The sequence below is a fragment of the Saccostrea cucullata genome, unplaced genomic scaffold, assembly GCF_032062105.1.
Source record: "Saccostrea cucullata isolate Sc308-1 unplaced genomic scaffold, CSIRO_AGI_Scuc_v1 ctg244, whole genome shotgun sequence".
Taxonomy (NCBI): Eukaryota; Metazoa; Mollusca; class Bivalvia; order Ostreida; family Ostreidae; genus Saccostrea; species Saccostrea cuccullata.
This window is the reverse complement of record NW_026925056.1, coordinates 93,304-115,848: the sequence shown is the minus strand read 5'-3', so window position 1 is coordinate 115,848 and position 22,545 is coordinate 93,304. Positions and strand designations below refer to the sequence as shown.

Here is a 22,545-nt window from a genome sequence, read left to right as displayed (position 1 = left end):
AAGCAAAGAGCTACAGATCCAAGCGTTCGATTTACGCCGACAAGTTTCATTTCTAAAGCTTCTCCTTTTATACAAACTAATGTGTTCATCTTTTGATATCTCTGTTTTATCTTTGTTTACAGGTGGCAGGCGCGTAGCCAGGCGTACGTTTGTACGCACAAACGTCCACATCATTTTCAAAAAAAAAAGAAAAGAAAAGAAAAAAAAGGAAAAAAGAAAGAAAAGAAAAGAAAGAAAGAACATAAAGAAAGAGAGAAAGAGAATATTGTAAGCGTACTCATCATTTTTGCAAAATATTAGAAAATAATTTTTTAAAATAAAAAAAAATACTAAGAAACAATTAAGAATTAACGATATAATACTGTCGAATATTGCTGAGTATTTCACACAATGAAACCCAAGTCGGCTCGAGCTCCCTTAAAACAAACGATGATTTTATTTAATGCCAAGAATTTCAATTTCTATTACTGGAAATGAACTTCCAACCGTAATGCTTAACTTCTGTAACGATACCCCCCCCCCCTAAAAAAAAATAATTATCCTATCGGATTCATGCGAGACTTCAAAAATCATAATTCAGCCTTATTTATGAACATCAAAAATTGAAAAAAAATTGGTAAAATTCAGTTTAACCTTTAAAAAATATAAGTAAAAGTACCTTAAAACCAACAGTATTTATACATGTTTTTATTATTGTTGCAAAAGTTAAATACCCGAATTGTGAATATTTTTGAACATTCATTTTAAAATGTATACAATATACATATGTAATCTGCAATTAAGAAAATGAGTTGAAAAGAATTCTTCTGTCTTTGTTATTTTCAATCTTTAGAGATGTATTTTTAACATTAATGTAAGCCTGACTATCAGTCAATTGCGTGATCTGTCTAAACCAGTCAACCACTCTAACCAACTACCGTATGCAACCATACGTATTTTGTCGAGCTTCAAAGGTCTAGAATTGTTTTAGTGGGTTCGTCAAACAACCCTATTGGACATTTCCTTTTTCATTTTGAGTGTTTGTCCGCATTTTGTACAAGAAAAGAACAGACCTCAATTGTGGCTGCGTAACAAACTGAAAAAATGAAAGAAAAATGCTATCAGAAGGCTCAAATATGCACATCGGAATCGTCGAAAATTCACCAGCTTTCGGGGGCTTCGTCCCCTGCATGGGTCCCCACCAGGGCTTCGTCCAGGACCTATTTGGCCCTTAAGGCGGCCCCCAACTCCCCCAACTCCCCCAACCCCGCCTTTTCAGACGTCCACATCAAAAGTACTCTGGCTACGCCCCTGGGTGGAAGGTTAGGCTGACAATTATCCTGTTGAGAAAAGAGTCCTTCTTCCATTCCACTGCAATGGTAAACATGCAGAACACATGGTAATATTCAGATTTTTGCAGTCTTGTGTAATCCTTTGTTTGCCGTTTGATATTTGCACTATCAGGCTTTGACCTTTTGATTTTCATTTGACAGGATTTAGAGATGCTGAGGCAGTTCAGGAAGAGCTTACTAACAGCCACACCAACAGCCATGGACCTCTGTATGGAAGTATTTATGATTTTTTCTTCTCTCTCCTTTTCTCCATCTTTTTTTGTAATCTAACATACCTAATAATCCCCTACCCTCTTTCCAATGTTCCTCTTCCTGATTTATCTGTCATTGGTTGTAAATTTTTGTAATGATTCATTTTAAGTGAATTTCTGTGATTTGTATCTTTTTTTTTTTTACTAATATTGTGTCAGTTTGTCTTTGTTTACAGGAGGAAGGTGACGCTGATCAGGATCTTGTTGAAAAGAGAGTCCTTTTTTCATTCCACTGCAATGATAAACATGCAGAACACATGGTAAGATTAAGATTTTTGCAGTCTTTTGTGATCCATTGTTTGCCGTTTGATATCTGCTCTATCAGGATTTGACCTCTTGATTTTCATTTGACAGGATTCAGAGATGCTGAGGCAGTTCAGAAGGAACATTACTAACAGCCACATCAACAGCAATGGACCTCTATATGGCAGTGTTTTTTATTTTCTACTCTCTTTCTTCCAACATTTTCTGTAATCTAACATAACTAATAATCCCCCTACCCTCTTCCCAATGTTCCTCTTCCTGATTTATATGTCATTTTTTAAAAAAAATTGTAATGATTCATTTTACTTGAATTTCTGTGATATGTGTCTTTGTTTTGGGTTTTTACTAATCCTGTGTCAGTTGTATATTTTCAGGGGCTTGGAAGAGGAACAACCCAGGAGGACAAAATATGTTGAAAAGAAGAAAAAGTGTCCTTGTCCAAGCTGTATACAGCAACCAACATTGGCCATAAACAACACAAACTGATTTTTATTCCTAAGTAAAGCTTCTCCTTTTATACAAATTAATGTGTTCATCTTCTGATATCTCTGTTTTATCTTTGTTTACAGGAGGAAGGTTAGGCTGACCGGGATCCTGTTGAGAAAAGAGTCCTTCTTCCATTCCACTGCAATGATAAACATGCAGAACACATGGTAAGATTCAGATTTTTGCATCCTTGTGTAATCCTTTGTTTGCCTTTTGATATTTGCTTTGACCTCTTGATTTTCATTTGACAGGATTTAGAGATGCTGAGGCAGTTCAGAAGGAGAACTATTAACAGCAACACCAACAGCCATGGACCTCTATATGGAAGTATTTTAGATTTTTTTTCTTCTCTCTTCTTTTCTCCATCCTTTTTTTTTTTTTTGTAATCTAACATACCTAATAATCCCCTACCCTCTTTCCAATGTTCCTCTTCCTGATTTATCTGTCATTGTAAATGTTTGTAATGATTCATTTTACTTGAATTTCTATGATTTGTATCTTTGTTTTGAATTTTTACTAATCCTGTGTCAGTTGTATATTTTCAGGGGCTCAGAAGAGGTTCAACCCAGGGGGACAAAAGAAGGTGAAAAGAAGAAAAAGCGTCCCTTTTCCAGCTATATGCAGCAACCAACATTGGCCGGTAAACAACACGAACTGTTTTTATTTCTAAGTAAAGCTTCTCCTTTTATACAAATTAATGTGTTCATCTTGTGAAATCTCTGTTTTATATTTGTTTACAGGAGGAAGGTTAGAATGACCAGGATCCTGTTGAGAAGTCCTTCTTCCATTCCACTGCAATAATAAACATGCAGAACACATGATAAGATTCAGATTTTTGCAGTCTTGTGTGATCCTTTGTTTGCCGTTTGATATTTGCACTATCAGGCTTTGACCTCTTGATTTTCATTTGACAGGATTCAGAGATGCTGAGGCAGTTCAGAAGGAGCATTACTAACAGCCACACCAACAGCCATGGACCTGTATATGGAAGTATTTTTGATTTTCTTCTCTCTTTTTTCTCCAACCTTTTCTGTAATCTAACATAAGTAACAATCCCCTTCCCCTCTTCCCAATATTGCTCTACCTGATTTAACTGTCATTGTTTGTTAGTTAATTTTCTAGTTGAACTTTCAACTAATTTTTATAATGATTCATTTTACTTGCATATCTGTGATTTGTATCTTTGTTTTGAGTTTTTACTAATCCTGTGTCAGTTGTATATTTTCAGGGACTCAGAAGAGGAACAACCCAGGAGGACAAGGATGGTGAAAAGAAGAAAATGTGTCCCTTTTCCAGCTATATGCAGCAACCAACAGTGGCTGGTAAGCAACATGAAATGTTTTGGGTTTTTTTATATTCTAACTAAAGCCTCTCTTTTTATACAAAATTAATGTGTACATCTTCTGAAATCTCTGTTTTATATTTGTTTACAGGAGGAAGGTTAGGCTGACCGGGATCCTGTTGAGAAAAGAGTCCTTCTTCCATTCCACTGCAATGATAAACATGCAGAATAGATGGTAAGATTCGGTGTTTTTTGTTGAAGTCTTGTGTAATCCTTTGTTTGCCGTTTGATATTTGCACTATTAGGCTTTGACCTCTTGATTTTTGTTTGACAGAATTCAGAGATGCTGAGGTAGATCAGAACAAGCATTAGTAACAGCCACACCAACTGCCATGGACTTGTATATGGAAGTCGAGATGAGCTTATGCTATAATCCCAGCGTCGGCGTTGGCGTTAGTGTCAGTGTCCCGGTTAAAGTTTTAGGAGCAGGTCCATTCCAAAGTAACTTTAAGCCCTACCTGGACCAAACTTGCATTGATGATGCATCTAGGGATAGACACTACCAGATTTGCTTCGGATGCTAGATCTGATTTTCATTTTCCAGATGAGTGTCCAGGGAAAATGTTTTTAGAGCAGGCCCATTCACAAGTAACTATAAGCTCTATCTGGACCAAACGTGCATAGATGATGCATCTAGGGATGGACACTACCAGACTTGCTTCGGATGCTGGATCTGACCTATATCTTTATAGATGAGTGACCAGGTTAAAGTTTTTGGAGCAGGGCCATTCCCAAGTACATTTATAAGCCCTACATGGACCAAACTTGCATAGATGATGCATCCAGGGATAGACACTACAAGACTTGCTTCGGATGCTAGATCTGACCTACATTTGCCAGTTGAGTGACCAAGTTAAAGTTTTTGGAGCGGGACTCAGCTTGTCCATTCCAAAGTTACTATAAGCCCTACCTGGACGAAACTTGACATGGATGATGCATCTAAGGATGGACACTGCCAGACTTGCTTCAGATGCTTGATCTGACCTATTTTTTCCAGATGAGAGACCAGGTTAAAGTTTTTGGAGCAGGTCCATTCCCAAGTAACTATAAGCCCTTCCTGGACCAAACTTGCATGGTTGGTTCATCAAGGGATGGACACTGCCAGACTTGCTTTCAATGAAGGAAATGAGTCTTTCTCGTTTAGTGACCAGGTTAAAGTTTTTGGAGCAGGTCACTTCCCAATGAACTCTAAGACCTACTTAAACAGAACTTGCATGAATATCGTTGTCAGGATGCACACTAACTATGAAGAAAATATGCGAGATTTGCACTAATTTTACTGATAACATTTGTTGAGGTGAGCTTCGTATTTTTTGATTACCTATGTTTGAAAACTGATACAGCTTTAAACTTGTGTCATTCCGTAGAGGGAGTAGACGTTCACCTGAATTCTTGGACACACTTTGTCTAATCCAAGACCTGATACTAGCATACTTCTCTCTGTCAATTTTTGATAAGAATGGTGGAGTGGAGTGCATCTAATTGCTGAAGTAACATTCACTCTTTGTTCTTAGCACTTTTGGAAAAAAAATTCTGATTTACTTGAATATCTGTTCTCAGTGTTCTGTCTTGATTTTATTTGTTTAAAGGGTAGAAAGTTTGGCAATCTTACATACCATGGTGAAGAAGATTTCATCTCTTACTCAGCTGCTGTCATTATTGGAAGATTCGGTAAGATTGCAGCATTCTTTCCTACGTAATTTCTCTGAACTTAATGTCAATTGAAGTTGTTCAGATAGATAAGACCTGTTAACTTCTAACTAAAAGGATGAAGAGCAGCAGGACCCACGAAGAGGAAGACTAAGGCCAAACCCAGGAAGAGAAGGAGCCCATTGCCCAGCTATGACCAGCCATCAGCATTGACCAAAGCAGCTTCTTTAAATTTATTGAAATTTATGTTATATTTTGATTAAAACAGCCAGGGTACTCCTGCCCACTTGATTTTCCGTATTAACAAGGGGGGATTAGGGCAAGCTTTGTTCCCCTTTCATGCAGGTTTACTCCATTGTTTATCAGCAGGAGTACAGTGGACAAAGTGAAGATGAGACCATCATTGGCAAGAAGATGGAAGAAAAAATGATTTGACGACAAAGCCAATAACTTATTATTGAAGGTTAAATACAATTTTTAAACCTTTCTCTCTGTCCTTTTTTTCTTTGTTTCATGGTCTTTCTATATTTCCTTTTTCAGATTTTGTAAACTTTATATATACTTTTCAATGATATGATTCAATCAATATTATTGCAATAGCAAAGTTTAGTAGAACACATCAAAATGAATCCTTGAGTTGAGGAATCTGTGACCTTGTGTTCAGGATTTGTGAACGTGTGCTCAGGTTTTCTGGACTTTAATTAAGGATGTGCGATGCTGTATGAAGAAACTGTGACTTTGTGATAAGGAACTCTGACCTTGTATGAAGGATCTGTGTCGTTGTGGTAGGATCTGGGTCCATGTTTGTGACGGATCTGTGACCTCGTGTTAAGTATCTGTGACCTAGAGTCAAATAACTATGACCTTTTAATAACACCATGGAATTTTCAATAACTGTTCTTCCTATCTTTCATGTTTTGAAAAAGAATGTATCGGCGATATCATCATTTAAGGGTATACGCAACATAGTCTGAACTTTGTAGTGTTTTTCTCTGGCTTTGAAGAGTTCCAATACTTAAAGGAACTGTGTGCTACAATTTAATGTCCATACATACTATTGTTCACTTCTTCTATAAAAAATTTTGATGAACCATGCAACTAGAATGTATGTATAGTAATTTTTGTGTATTTTTCTTTTAATTATACGAGAATTTTCATCAACTGATATCTTTTCAAAACCCCTGGTAATGCATACTCAGTTTCTGTCTACGAGCTTCTTATGGCACTATCATCTTTAATTTAAAATATCTTGAAAAATTATCAGTAGGTAGGGTACATTGCCCATATCCTTAAACCAAATAAATTCTGTTGTTACATGTACATCAGTCAATCAGTCATTTATTTCAATCTCTTTACCATTTTACAATAGTATACAGAGATAACATATAGGTGATTTTATATACAACAGTAGGTCTAAAATGCATGCATGAATAAGAAACTAAACAAAAACAAAAAAATTGTAGGTTGCTATAAATGTGAAGTATGGGAATTTAGGCCGGGGAGCATATTTTATTTATTTTCTTTATAAAGGAGCACAATTTTCTTAGAAAGCAGTGTTTATTGTTATTGATAATGTTTTAAAACTAATTATATTCTGAAATTTTATGTGTTTTTCTGTTAAGCATAGTTTTCTTTCTGTTTGTAGCAAGCTACACTTTAATATATAATGTAACTCATCTCCGAGCTCTTTTAGATTACAATGGGGACAAATTCTAACTTGTCTTGGTATATTAAGCCAGCGCCCACTTTCAGTCGGTAAATGATGGTTACATGTTCGAAATCTACAGAATGTTATTAAGTCCTTTTTTGAGAAAATATTAAAATAGTTTTCAAATTTTAGTTCGTCTTTGTATATTCTATAATTTAATGCTCTAGGTAAGGTTTGAAGGATTGATTGCCAACTTTGTTTGAATTGATCAATTACTGTGAGTTTAACTTTCCCGTTTAACCATTTAATATTAATTGGGTTATGTTCAAGCTATACATTTGATAGTCCACAGTTATTCAAGATATTTCTAATATTTTCAAGCCAAACAATTTTTCCTCCTATTTCTTGATTTATAATGAAGCCTAGTTTATAACATAAATTTGCAATTTTCGTTTCCTTTCCAGTGATTAGTTTTGACCAATAAGATATGCGCGTTTTTATTTGGATTTCCATGGAGTGTCGGCCAAGTTCGCCTTGTACCATAGTTAGGTGTGTTTTCTTTTGTTAAAAGTGTGGGTTTTCTGTACATAACCCACACTTTTCTATAACTCCGCCCATCGAGTCGGGACAAAAGAACTATTTATAAAACGATCATGCACGGTTTTTAAATGAAGCAATCATACGGGCTTGTTATACCAAAGGATGATGTGACATAACTGCTATCTGGAGCCACTTTTTCCACGACGAATTATATTTAATCAACAACTATGTTGGTAGTTTTCAAACATGAGTGAATAAATACGACGCCTTTCGAATAGTTTCAATAGTTCAGGCACATTTTAATTATAAGGAATACTGCATTATCTTTGATTTTTTAGACCCTATCACAGCTAAATTCGGCCAGGTTTGTGCGAATATTTTCTTTTAAGGCAAGAGAATGGGCGGGTCTCAGTACAATAGTGGGATATGCGTGTCTGAGAAGACCTTATATGGCTATTGTTATCATTTCGCACTTTTTCATTGACCAATCCGATGACAGAACAACAAAACATGCTGGTTTACTACGCTTAAATTTTATCAGAGACACGTGGTTTAGGTTTACCTGTTATCTTTTTTTACATTCAAACTTTTATAATGGTCAGCCAATTCTACTTATACTTAATAATACGCATGGATTTTCAACATTTACGGTTTTTAGGGCAAAAAATGCACATGAAAATTGTATTCACCGATACTCGGAAATACGTGTAGAACTAGCGAATTGCTCACCAAACACGCTACAAAACTTTACACTAATGTATATCATGTATATTCTATCAACTGCTTGTAAGTGTATAAAATTTTATTGTGGTCTAGGAAATGGTACATATGTAGATCCGTGTCTAATCTGTGACTCAAATGCATAAAAAGATATCGGAAAGCAGTAAAATTCCAAGCATGTTGCCATAGTATTTTTGTGGTACTCACTCGTAACGAATTTCATTTAGCTGATTGGTCAGTTAGAAAGTATCGCCCGTGCCTCGATTAGCATATGAATTCATTCTTACGTCAGAAAATCTACTTCCGTCGATCTGTTTATAACGGGAAAGGCCAACTATATTTTACAATTTTTTTAAAAATAGCATGTGAGCGCAATTAGGTACAATTTTCTCCTTTCAGGTATAGGTAGATTTCAATAAAATACAGTGACCAGACAAAGGAGAAAATTGTACCTATCTGCGCTCGTATATTTTAAGGGCTTCAAAGAGTGGGGCGGGGTTAAAATGCAATGGGAATTGAATGTAAACATGTTACCCCTACCCCAATAAAAGACCTATACCTATTAAATCACGTTTCTATTTTTGTTAAAAATAGTATTCTATACAGGTACACATATTAGTGATTAGTTACATACAAAAATTTGAGTAAAATTTAGACATTTAATTTTTTGTCAGTATACGAGGGGCCGCAAGTCACCTCATCCAAAGAGGAGAGTAAAAAGGAGTAAAAATTTTCAATTTTATACAGCATTTTGTAATAAATAACAGTTAAAAACGGCCATTAATACTTTACATACTTTAGTTAAAAGTGAAGAAAAAACTTCAGAAATCGCTTGATTTTTTGAACATTTTTTTAAATAGTGTAATGACCAGGGTGACGTTAGCTAAGTAGATTCTAATATATTGTTCTTTTGATAACCAACAAAGGAAACACGGTACATACTTGACGTAAAAGCAAGTGTACACTACTGTACTTGAATAACATTTTCGTTTGCGGATCTAATTTTCATTAAAATGAAATATACATAACCCCTAACAAACATTTCAATCAACGTACCACTGTGCACGGCAAAGTTTGTATCAGGTTAACAAAAATTTAAGTTAAACCAAGTTCATAATAAATTTAAATTACTAGTATGTACTAATTAATTTTGACGATTGAAATTTACGAGAAAAAAAACATAACAAATTAACATATATCATTGAAACCATATTCGTTATTTTTTCAATTACAAAAATCAAACTTTTTAAACGGGCCTAGATATGTTTAATTTTTATGTCGCTTGCGTGGCCCAGTGGTTAAAGCACCTGCCCTAGAGCCACGAAATAAGGAGTTGAATCCCACTGTGGGACGTGGAGACCTATAAAGTATAAACAGAGGTACCGTGTCGCAGAAGGTGTTGACATGAAGATCCCTCACTGTTCAATGACCCTGAGTGCCGAGTATAGGGCAAAACTTGTAGCAAAATTTAGAAAGTATTGTATACAAATGACTTACCCTATATTCGATGGACGTGGTCAGAAGGACACGAAGAAGCTTAAAATCATATAAAATCCAAATACATCTTTTAAACAAAACACTTAAAATGTTTCAATCACACGAACCAGTCCGACCGATTCCTAAGCTGACTTACATGTGAATGATTTTTGAAAACTATGGTACAAGTCATTTACCCCATATCACACTGTTGATTATGTGTAGATACCCGATGGGCGTGGTCATAATGACAACTCGGGAGCTACGCTCCCTCGTGTCATTATGACCACGCCCATCGGGTATCTACACATAACCAACAGTATGATATGGGGTAACTTCTACATATATCATGAAATCTGGGGTTGAATCTTTTAAATGGAGTAGATGTTTACAAAATTTTAGGTGAACCCTTTTTTTATTGCATTATTTGAAAATCCCCAAACTTCACATCCATATAACAAAATAGGTTGCGCAATTTTATCAAATAACTCTAGTTGACAAATTATTGATAGGTTATGTAATCTTCCTTTTTTTAATACTTCGTATAGTGCTTCTGTTGCCTTTTCAGCTATTTTCTTTTTTGCCATTATAAATGAGCCAGATTTACATAATATAACTCCTAAATAGTTAAATTCTGTTACTTCATCTATATTCTTATCATCATACTGCATCAGTGAATATCCACTGCTTTATTTTTCTATAAATGAATACATATCTATATATAGAAACCACACTTACCTAAAAATAACATTTTGCATCAGACAAAATTCTTCATTTTTAGAAAAATATTTTTATGTATAAATGAAACATTTTTCTTGGGAAATAAAAAATAAGTCAAATCATAATGTTACTTTTGATGTTCTATTTGTTTTGTCACCATTTGTTATTCATACGTATGCTATACTGCAATGAAACCGTCAGGAGATGGCAGAAGGGGGTATAACAGGCCTTTCAAAGAACATTCTATAATAGTTTAATAGTAAGAATTATATTCGGAAATGTAGGAGTAAGAACACCCCCATGTTTGGTATGGGTGTTTTCTCTATCTAGATAGTATTTCGCTAATAAATAACACTTTCAGTTTCGAATTTTTTTTATCATTTTAGCGGAATTAAAAAAACCAAATAAACATGTAACAAAAAAATTTGAAAAGGCAAATATTACTATTTCTTTGGGATTTCTTGTCCATCAATACATGGAATAGGTATATGAAATTAGTAAATGTGTCCGACAAAATGATTTACAAAACTGTTATGTTTATCGTTTTGTGGTCTATTGACCTAAAAACAATCGCCGATTAGAATTGAATCTGCTTGCATTAGATGTAATTTTCTTTTTATGCTTGAAACCATATGGACATGTTTCTAGTTATGGATTTACAAACACTATAATAGTCTTCTATTAGGACCACGGAAAGTTCGTGTGATTGTAAGCAAACATAAACATATTGTTATAGAAATAAAATTATGGTCTCCATATTGTTGAGAAGGGTGTTAATTAATATCTCAAGAAGACTACTTTATAGTAATATTGTTGATATTCTCTTCCACTTTGTTTACAAACCATATATGGTTATGACGGAATTGATCTCAGACATGTCAAATGACGAACATAAAGACCAAGACTAAGATGAAAAACAATCAAAACGAAAACGGACGCTGAAGAGATGGACACACTTAACATCACTGGACTAAAATATATATTAAGCAAGGACACGGCCAAAAAATTACCTAATCTCAAGGTCACGTCTGATATGGCAGAGCACCGTTTCGAGCGGCCCAGGCAATCTTTTGAGGCCGTTTACAACTACTGTTTGGTCGGTAAGCTTCATATTCCTCCGACTGTCTGTATCGGAGAGTTTCTGGATGAACTGGAATTTTGGGGAATCGACGTAAAGGATCTGGAAAAATGTTGTCATCACCGGTATGTGTTGTTCATGCGCGAGCAAGAGAATCTGAAAGGGTTTCTACGGTGCACTGAGGCGGAAGATGACCACTATCAGGAAGTTGAGAAAAGTGTTACCAACAATCGTAAGAGCAGGATGTGGAAGATTCTTGACAATCAAAATAACGACATTAAAACAAAGGTTAGTGGGAAATCTGTTTGATTTATGTACGTAGTACTTTTACTTCGTTTTCAATGTGGACATTTTGCAATGTTAAAATCGAACAAATCCCATTTTTTCTTTCTTTTAAGAGGTAAATCACGTAAAGTTCACAAGTTCCTTAAATATACATAAACTAGAATTGTCCAAGAGAAAAAAAATTTATGGTTGAAAATATCTTAAAGATACGATTAGGCTAGATCATATTTTGTTTAAATAAATAAATATACCGTCATATTCTACTATATATTTTCCCATCTTTTATTACAGGTGTACTTTGCTTTGTCCACCGTCTTCATACTACTAGCGATCTTCGGTGTAGCGTTTAGTACGGTTTCTGTCACCAATCAGGGAGGCAGAACAGACAGTCACGTGTCAACTACAAGCAGCGCAGCATACACAACAGCAATGTACGGTTCTACAGAAGGCGCATGGATGAACGAGTCGCTACGGAACGATTCGCAGACATACGCAGGAGGAGGGAAAATATTTTCCAATGCAGCACGCGACAAAGTTTTAACTATGAAGAACAGCAATCCTGAAAATCGTTGGTTCCTTTACGTTGAGCACTTGACAAATGTCTTCTTCACCGCCGAGTTGATCCTTCGTCTCGTATGCTGCCCTTCCCTTCGTCGTTATTTTCAGGGATGTCTGAATTGGTTGGATATTATCGTCCTGGTGGCGAGCTATGGACGGTACATTGTTCTCTTGGCTGACATGACGGGTTCCTCCACTACCGCTGATCCTCTGCTGTATCTCCAAATGCTCCGAGTTCTGCGTCTTCTCCGCATCATTGAGAACGTTCCAGCATTCAAGATCCTTTGCTACTCAGTCCGAATTGGACGTAAAGATCTAATGACGATGATTTTGTTTCTTTTTATGGGAATGCTTTTGTTCTCCAACTTTCTCTACTTTGTTGAGAGTAATGAAGAATTCAGGAGCATCCCTGACGCCTGGTGGTTCAGTATTGTCACTATGACTACTGTAGGCTTTGGCGACATGGTTCCCAGGACTTCCGTTGGACGGATTATCGGCGCTCTGTGTGCACTGTCCGGAGTCTTGTTTATCTCGCTAACTATTCCTATTTTTGTCAACACTTTCCAGTCTCTGTATCTCTACGCCTCCTTTAACAGTAACAGACTGCAGAATAAACAGTAGAGTTCAGAGGTTCTTCGGTATATATATTACTGTGACCATTCTTACCGTCGTAGCTAGTACATGTACAAGTAGTTTATTCACTTTTCAAGTAGTTGTGATGAGATGTATCTTGTAGATTGAAAATCTTGAAGGATCAATTAAAGTATTGCGCTGGAGGTCAAAATGGAAATGATACTAGGAAAAATTTCAAATCAATTAAGATGATGCAGCTTTATATAGTGAGAATATCTTGTGACATTTTAAGAACTGCCCAAAATGTATTAATATTTGTGTATATCTTCGGTGACTACTGTACTGGGGCATTTTGCAGGGCATTATCATTAGGTTTACTGGCAAAACATCCATAACCATTTACTTTTCTCCTTATAAAAAAACAAGTTCTGAATAAAATTTGACAAAAATTTTGACTCATTTTGCTTTTATTCCTTACTTTAATAAAATTTGTTGGATTAGCATATTATGAGGGATCACTCAGAGTGCATCTCTCCACCAAGTCTATACGCCTAGACTGTATTTACATTGCTATTGCTGTCCTGTTTTTGAATTTTTGTTCAGTGAAGTTAAAAACAATCCATCCAGCATCTTCTTATTGTGCTTCTAAATCAAATGTTATCCTTGTTCCAAAATTAGTAAAGAAACTATTGATTCCAAGATATCTTTCTGACATTTGATCCAAATAAGACAGATATTTGAACATCAAGCTTAAAGGTGCATGGACACAGATTTGAAGTAAATATTTTCTGTATAATATTACAACTTGCATATTTTAATAGCATTTGACACAAAAATATTTTTAAAATCTTATTACATCTAAAAGTTATTAAAACTTCAAATTTTTAGACGGGTTTGATTGACGCATCCTTGCACTTTCACAAATTTTATTCTTAATACTTAGGAAAAGTGGCAATCTTGTTGTTTATAAATGAAAAATATTAAAAGTATAATCCAGAAAATTCAGAGTAGAAATTATTCGAAAGCAAAACATACACACAGTATATTGTCAGTCCGTATAGTTGTGGTGAGCAGACTTTAACAATTGTACACACCCGGTGAATCGTAACCATCAACAATAACAGAGCTTGTGCCCTGTTTACAAAAACTGTGTACTTTTCACAGACGTGATCTATTTGCTAAACTCTGCACACAACACTTAGCGCGGAATGGCGATACTTGTGAAGGGGTTTTGCTTTCTAACTTATCTTCTCTGAACATAATTACTTTTCTGGATTAAAGTTTTAATATTTTTCATAAATATGCAACAAGATTGCCACTTTTCATAGGTATTAAGAATAAAAGTAAAATTTTTGAAAGTGCAAGGATGTATCAATCAAACCCATCCAAAAATTTGAAGTTTCAATAACTTTAAGATGAAATAAAATTTTAATATATTTTATGTGAAATGCTATTAAAATATATAAGTTGTGATATTATACAGAAAATATTAACTTTAAATCTGTGTCCATGCACCTTTAAAATCTAAATAATTTTTCTCCCCCTAGCATACATGTTCTTAGACCAAAAAATCAGCATGTGTTACAAGAGGTTTTGAGCAAATGAAGGAAATTCTTGCATTATTAAATCCAGAAGTCTCTGTCGAGACTGAAGCTCTACTGGTTTGTCCTTGTAGCAAAGGAAGAGAAATTACTTATAAGCAGATGGAAATTGAAACTTTAAAACAGCAATAAATTATATTACATTATATTATAATCAGACTAAAACTGTATTTGGAGTAGCATTTTAAGAGTATTTAACTGAAATTTCTATTTTTAGTAACCACGGCAACACTGTTCATTGAAGTCAAAAACCGATACACAGAATTATGTATCTTAGTGTAGTCTACTTGTGTACCAAGTTACTGGGGGGCAGTATATTGAAATCAGACCAAAACTGTAGGAGGAGTAGCATTTTGAAAGAATTTCACAGAAATTTCTATATTTAGTAACCACGGCAACACTGCTCATCAAAATCAAAAACAGAATTATGTATTTTAGTGTAGTCTACTTGTGTGTTAAGTTATATTGAAATCAGACCAAAACTGTAGGAGGAGTAGCATTTTGAAAGAATTTCACAGAAATTTCTATTTTTAGTTACCACGGCAACACCGCTCATCAAAATCAAAAACCGATATGCAGAATTATGTATCTTAGTGTAGTCTACTTGTGTGCCAAGTTATACTGAAATCAGACCAAAACTGTAGGAGGAGTAGCATTTTGAAAAATTGTTTACAGACAGACAGGCAGCTAGACAGACGGACGACGGACGCATTACTATCGCATAAGCTCTTCTGGTCTCTGACCAGTAGAGCTAAAAAATTATACAAAATTTACTAAACATAAATTCAAGATTTTTTCTCATCAAAATTTGTTTGGAAATAGGCGTACAACATCATATATAGACATTAATAAAAGTATTGCACATATGTCCTTGCTTTAGTGGAACTCTTCAGCTCAAGGGAAGAAGCCAATAAAGTTCAAACTATGTTGCTTATGATCTTAAAGTCAAAGATAGACAGACAATTTAAGTACAAAGAATCTCCCCCAACCTAAAATGGTGGAAGAATTTAAAGTACATAAGTCACCAATTCAATTATGAATATTTTTATTAGTTATATTCTTGGTAAATTAACAAGCACCAATATACATGAATATGTGTCATAAATAAATTCAAAATGTTAGTATTATGCACTATACATATTCATCCTACATATGTGTTGGAATGTAATGAATTTTTCAAGTCTTGGAATTACTACTTAAATAAGTCACTTGGAATATGTACATTTGTTTTTAAACATTATAAACGCTGCCTGTTTTTTATAAATTTATGAAATAATGAAATACGAGACAGAATTTCAGCTTCATATCTATATAATTAAAAAAAAATCCATAGCTTCATATACCGTATATACTCGCCTATAAGTCGGTCCGCCTATAAGTCGGTTGTATTTTTTAAGCTTATGTTAGAAATATTGACCTTCTAAAATACCAATATATTTATATCTCGCCTATAAGTCGGACATAGAGTTTTGGACCAAAGTTTAACTCCTAAAAATCTGACTTATAGGCGAGTATATACAGTAAATAAAGATGCAGAAAAAACACAATTTGCTAATTCATTCCTACTTTGCTACAAGAAAATATCTCATTTCACTTACTATGCCATATGTAAATATAAACTTCACATCTATGATATGCCTTATATTGGACAAAATTATCCCCAACGTTTTATTACTGTCTCTCACACACACACCAGCTCATTTTCGCAATGTTACAATGAGGATCCTTATTAAATGAGACGACCGATCAGTCTTGACTAGCTCTTCTCTGTCCCGGGGTCAGACAGGTAACACACACACATCTGATCCTTCCCTAACAACAGGATCGTGTTACCATCAGGATGCCACTTCAAGGAATGAACATTGAATACTCCTAGAAAAAGAATATGTACAATTTCAAAATGATTCAAATTCTTTGATAAATTTTAAAAAGTGTGATTAAAATAACTTTTAAACTTTTTTCTTTATGTACATGCAGGATTATTTTGTGCAAGTACAAAAATTATCATGAAAAAAATAGAAGCATTATGAAACTGAAATACAAAGAACTGCTCTATGACTTTTGAGCTAAACATAAGGAACACACCATACCTTTTGTGGAATGTTAGACTGTATTGTCATTGCTGTTTTTATCTTACCTTCTACTGGTACCTCCACAGCCAGACTGCCCGCGGGGGACCACATGTACATCTTACTGGTACCGGTACACAGGGCCAGCCGGGACTGGAGGGGGTCCCATTCCACACCTGTCAGTGATGAAATATTATATTTAAAAAAAAATGTTCTTCACTGAACATGTCGTTATGAAGGGCAATTGCTCTGCTAGAACAGTTTTTGCTATTTTATAAACTACTTTGCAGTTTATAAAGTGTATACTGCCCCATCCCAACTTATACTATATAACCTAGGTAGTTATTGAATTTATTCCTTAAATGTACTTACATTTTATTGCAGCTCCTTGAGTCAACAAAGCACACAGCTTGAGTTTCTGGACATCCCATATCCATAATGAATTTGGCATATTGTCTTTTTAATGATAAAAAAATTATTATAAATTATAGAAGTTATGAAAGTATTTTAAAAGAATGTATTACATTTGATTGCCTTCAGTCAGCAATTCTAAGATTTTTGTAATGTGTAGAAAAGCATTTTTTCCTTACATTTATTTTAGCGTCGATCGTAAAATTTAACATTTCAACATTTTCAGCTTCTCCTCTGCAACCACTCAACCAATTTCCACCAAATTTTACATAAAGCATCTATGGGTGAAGGAAAACAAAAATTATGAATTTCATGGTCCCTGCCCCCCTGGGGCCTGATGGGTGGGGCCAAAACCACTAAAATTAGTGCAATCTTTAAAAATCTTCTTCTTTACGCCTGGACATCAAGCAGTCAAACTGTTAGCATGAATGTAATGATCATTGAGTCCTCTACCAAAATTGTGAAATTCATGGCCCCAGGGTTAGGATTAGGGTGGGGCTATTCTTATATAGTGAAAATGCATTTTTCTTTAAAAATTTCTTCTCTGCTCCTGAGTATCAAATAAACTAACTAAGTACATATTTATGACGAGGAAGAATGCCTTTTGCAAAATTGTGAATTTCATGGCCCCAAGGTCAGGGGTTCTAGTGTTAGGGCAGGGCTCTATTGATTATTTAGAGAAAATGCAGAATTTGTTTGAAATCTTCTTTTCTGCTGCTGGGTATTCAACAAACTAGCTAAGTATATAGTTATGATAAGGAAGAATGCTTCTTTCAAAATTGTGAATTTTATGGCCCTAGGGTCAGAGGTTCTGGTATTAAGGGAGGGCTCTATTGATTATATAGTGAAAATAGATTATTTCTTTAAAAATCTTCTCTGTACCTATATATTTAACTAAGTAAAAGTTATGATGTGGAAGAATACCTTTGTGAATTTCATGGCCCTAGGGTCAGGGGTTCTGTTGTTAGGGCGGGGCTCTATTGGTTATATAGAGAAAATGCAAATTGTGAAAATCTTCTTCTCTGCTCCTGGGTATTAAGCTGATGAACTTCCTATATAGCTATGATGAGCAAGGGCCATTCTTCCTTTGTGTCATTTCAACACCCCTGAAGAAGATTTTACTGGAAATGAATTAATTGATTGATATATTCTCCTTTGTATTAATTATTTTTAATTAGCAAGGCCTTCTTTGTGAAATGTGTGGACCAGGGGTCAGGGGTTCATGTGTGGTAGTGACACTATACTGATTATTGCTGAATATTACTGATTAGTCGAAATGCATTTTTTTGTTCCCCTACTTTGTCTGTGGGTATTAAGTTATCAAACTTAACATGTTAAGTGTATAGTTGTGATTAGCAATGGTTTTTCAAAATTGAATTTTGATATATTTAAAACATGAAAAAGTCTCATTGTAAAGTTGTTGCATGATGCTCAGGTGACCTATAAGGCCCATGGGCCTCTTGTTGTAATAAAACAAATTACTGACAAAACTACAAATACCTGTAGAGAGTGCTTCCATATCATTAATATCCTGAAATGGTATAAGGCTTTGTTCAATTTTCTGTTAAATAAACTACATGTGCATGAAAATAAAATTCATATATATTTTAATTAAAAAACATAATTAATCGTTCTATTTTTAAGATGAATTTACGTGACACACTTTCAGGAATATTTTATACAGCATATATAAAGTAACGTTGCCGTTTCTTATTTAATGAAATAATTTTTTTAATGTAGACATTTAGTATACTTCAAACTATATACGTTTTTGTATTTTTGCTTAATGACGTACATCACATTCAATATATACATCAATTAAATAGCTTGCTTCATTCTGTAGAAAAGTTTTTCAAAGGGGGGGGCTTCCATATATTTCTCATTGCAAACCATGGCCAAAATTTTGGCCCCGCCTCTCCCTCCGGACCATGGCTTGAGAGGATGGGGTTCAACTCAAACTTGAGCGGCATGTCCACTACCTATTCATGCTTCCAAAGAAATTATTATAATATAGGTTCCGTTGTCATTCTTGAGAAGAAGAATTTAACATTGATTTTGTGCTATATATTTACTGTCACTCAAAGTACAATCTTTGAAGGCCCGTGATAAGCAATTTCAGTGGCCCCGCCCTACCCCCTGGCCATGCAATGAATTTGTTAACAAACTTGAAGAGTCTGCAGTGGACTCGTCCAAGGATGCTTTGTCGGCGTTTCATCTTTACCTGGCAGATTCCTATGCAAAGGAAAGCGCGAAGATCTTGTAAAACTGTTGCGGCAGCTTCACTCATTGTTCATTCGCCAATTCCCATATTTAACACTTAATATCTTTGAATATACAGACGTTTTCAAGATAAGCCTCATTTTTGTTTCTAGAAATATATTTATCTTCAAAAATAATATATTTTGTGTTTTTGGAGTAAATCGATGACCTAGCATCGTTTTAGATAACTCAAGCCCCTCTAGGGCTTGAGTAAAAAAGCATTTTTTTCCTTACATTTATTTTAAGAAAAATAAAATTTAACAAGAAGTTTTTGAGTGAATATTCACTAGTAATACCCCTGCTCTGATGCAAATTTATGCTCTCATGTAAATAAATAAACACATAAAAATTTAATCCCACCATATGGCATGTCTAGACAAAGAGTGTATGATGAATTTCAAGCATTAACAAGAGTAGCTGCAGAAAAGCACTATAAAATTTGGTATGGAAAGACGCATGGATAAACAGGAAGATGACATTGTATTTGTACGAAAATGAATGTCACCATATGGCATGCCTAGACAATGAGTGTGCTAAAATTTCAAGCATCAGCAATGAGTAGTTGCTGAGAAAACTGTCACAAAAATTTGTTACAGACGGACACACAGAACACATGGGTAAAACTGTATACTCCCCTCTCCTTTAAAGCAGGTGTATAATAAATTATCAGTAAGGATATCAGCATTTTGTTACCATTTCTTGTGTAGAGGTATCTGCAGTCACAGCTGAAGGCTAACAAGCCTACCCCTAGTTTGGGATTGGCACGGTTTGTGTCAGGTTTAACAATAGGAATGTTGACTGGAGGGTGTTCTACCTCATCTAATCAACAAATACAGAAATCGTTAATCAAGAAAAAACAAATGATAGTAGAGTTCAAAACTTAAAACTTGTTACATGTCACATGACACGCCTGTCTTTTGCAGGAGAAGAAAAGTCATCAAAGTCATAATTCTTAAGAATGGACATGCAGTTACTGAGAGGATGCTCTTTTGCAAAGACAAACAAGTCACCTCCAGACTACTCACATTTACTCTGAGGGGTAAAGAGGGCTGCTGTGGGTGCATCCACATCATTTCCTGGAGGTAAAGGGGCTCTAGTCTCAGTCTCCCTATACACCACCTGGAATACAAAATTTAAATTCAAAATTATAATTTTATAGTCTTCTGTGCAATTGAAATAATGAATCTCTCTCATTTACCATTAAATAAATATATGTTCTTATCACAAAAACTTCTACTTTTTTGATGATATTCATTTCATTCTATTTACGTGATTTATTGAAGGGAAGCAATCATATTAATTCAAAGATAGCTGACAAGAGTTATCTCTCTTTGCTGACTTACCACATCTTCCTCCTTGACTGTAGCAGGATGGCTGTGTGTAGCTACTGATTTCCAGGTGATGTGATTCAAAATCCTCACCTACAAATATATGGTATAAATACATTAGTTAAACAATGACAATTAGGGTATATACCAAATATTAACAAAGTCTCTAAACTTGAGTTCATTGTCTCATGAATGTCAAATAAAATTACATATGGTACATGAATCTTGAGACATCATATTTGAATCAGGAACTTGATAAGATTTTTTTAACAGGTACATTTTTTGACTAAATCAGTTTCAACAGTATGCTAGATCATGCATACATTGACAAGTTTTCAGCTTTCCATAAGGACACCAAACGAGCAGTAGGTGACCTATTGGAACCCGGTAGTTACCTTTTCAAATCAATGTTCCAGCACGAATATGTTAGTTTCACTTTTATTCCTGAGTTTAATTTGGATGCACATTTTATTCTAAATACATTTAATCAGTAGATGAGCAGGAAGATAAAATGATATTCAGATAAATCTAAATTAGTCAGATTGTTTTTTTTCAAAATATGAACTTTAAGGGTAGGATTAGTTACTAACATACTCAGGTAAAATTATAACAATAAATCATCCGAAATTTACGTACATTCCTTTTCTTTTTTTTTAAAAAAAATTCTAAGCAGTGTCAAATATTTCTTTTCTATGTCATTCGTTACAATAAAATCTCAAAAATATTAAGTCTCTTTTTTTTTTTTTATTTTAACCACAAAAACTTCTTTACATATGTCCAGATCAGGAGATTACAGGAAGCACTTGAACTTAATTGTTACGGGTGATTTGAGATGTAAATAACACGTTCAAAGCAAGAAAAATACAATACACATAATTCCTGTCTTAACTCGAAACCCCCTCATTGTTTGTTTGGTATTCGTCATGGTAACTGATTATATAGATCAGTGATCTCATTTTAACCGTTATATTATCCCCAATCTGCCTTTAAAATCTTGAATTTCAATAGCAGTAAATAAATGCATAGACTGTTCCCTTAGAAACTCATCAAAACATGGGCACACTTTGAAATGACTGCTTTGGTTGTTTTCTGTCAAGGGTTTTAATCATATAATGATATGGTTTCTGACACAAGTGGGTCTAGAAAGCATTTGAATTGTGAAAGCTGATACTCCCTGGTCGAGTAGCCACTATATAGGCATAAAAACTGAACAATCAAAAATTTGATATTTCGTATTCCCTTTAAATATAGAGAAACTGAAATTTTAACATGACCTCATATATGTGTGATATTTAACACAATCAAGATAAAAATGATATTCAGTGCCATAGACACCTGAGTAAAACAATCAAACTTGGATAAAAATCTTTATTCTGAAACATCAGTATCTTCCTTATCACTTTTACAATAGAGAAAAAAAAGCTAAAACATTCACTTAACACTAAAAATGTATTTTTTTGAGGCAGTTTGAATTTAATTCTTAATTTTTAGTCTTGGTAACATTGCATGATTATCCCCCTTCTATCAGATTAAGATAATGCGGACTTTTACTCGAGGAGAACGGCTTAATCTAGTGACAATACAATCTTACTGTGACTTATCAATCATAATCTGTCATATTCTACTACCCGTCCACAGAGGCACACACTTCACTTAAAGAACATTTATAGGGCCGCATTAAAAATCAATTATCATACAGGATCTAAAAAAGTTAATCCTAACAAAAAACTGGGAATCATCATTGATAAGAGGGGATTGTGTATCCTGAAAAATACGCAAATATATTGTAAATAAGGTCATTTCATCCATGCAGTGCCCTTTTGCAGATAATTTCGTCACACACAATTACTCTCCCAGTAAATAATATACTGGTACATGTAGTGCATAGGGTAGATATTTTACGTTGTAAACATTTAAGTTCTGAACATTTTTTTTCTCAAGCCAATCATCAATAT

At 34.5% G+C, this 22,545-nt stretch overlaps 2 protein-coding genes across 2 annotated transcripts in view; one reads left to right on the top strand and one right to left on the bottom strand.

Annotated features, from left to right (window-relative positions):
- The first annotated feature begins 11,374 nt into the window (after positions 1-11,374).
- LOC134267949 (potassium voltage-gated channel subfamily C member 3-like) lies at positions 11,375-12,970 on the top strand. The gene is made up of 2 exons (XM_062750157.1): positions 11,375-11,794; positions 12,083-12,970. The coding sequence occupies exons 1-2, from the start codon at positions 11,375-11,377 to the stop codon at positions 12,968-12,970; spliced, it is 1,308 nt and encodes a 435-aa protein (XP_062606141.1).
- A 2,896-nt stretch (positions 12,971-15,866) lies between these two features.
- The window catches only part of LOC134267955 (WD repeat-containing protein WRAP73-like), a 30,487-nt gene continuing 23,808 nt past the window's right edge, over positions 15,867-22,545 (bottom strand). The window contains exons 9-14 of the mRNA XM_062750166.1: positions 20,606-20,683; positions 20,288-20,381; positions 19,956-20,081; positions 16,965-17,048; positions 16,661-16,768; positions 15,867-16,395 (exon numbers count right to left, since the gene is read on the bottom strand). Of these exons, the coding sequence (XP_062606150.1) occupies positions 16,280-16,395; positions 16,661-16,768; positions 16,965-17,048; positions 19,956-20,081; positions 20,288-20,381; positions 20,606-20,683 (606 nt within the window). The 3' untranslated portion in view covers positions 15,867-16,279. The remainder of the gene's footprint in view (positions 16,396-16,660; positions 16,769-16,964; positions 17,049-19,955; positions 20,082-20,287; positions 20,382-20,605; positions 20,684-22,545) is intronic.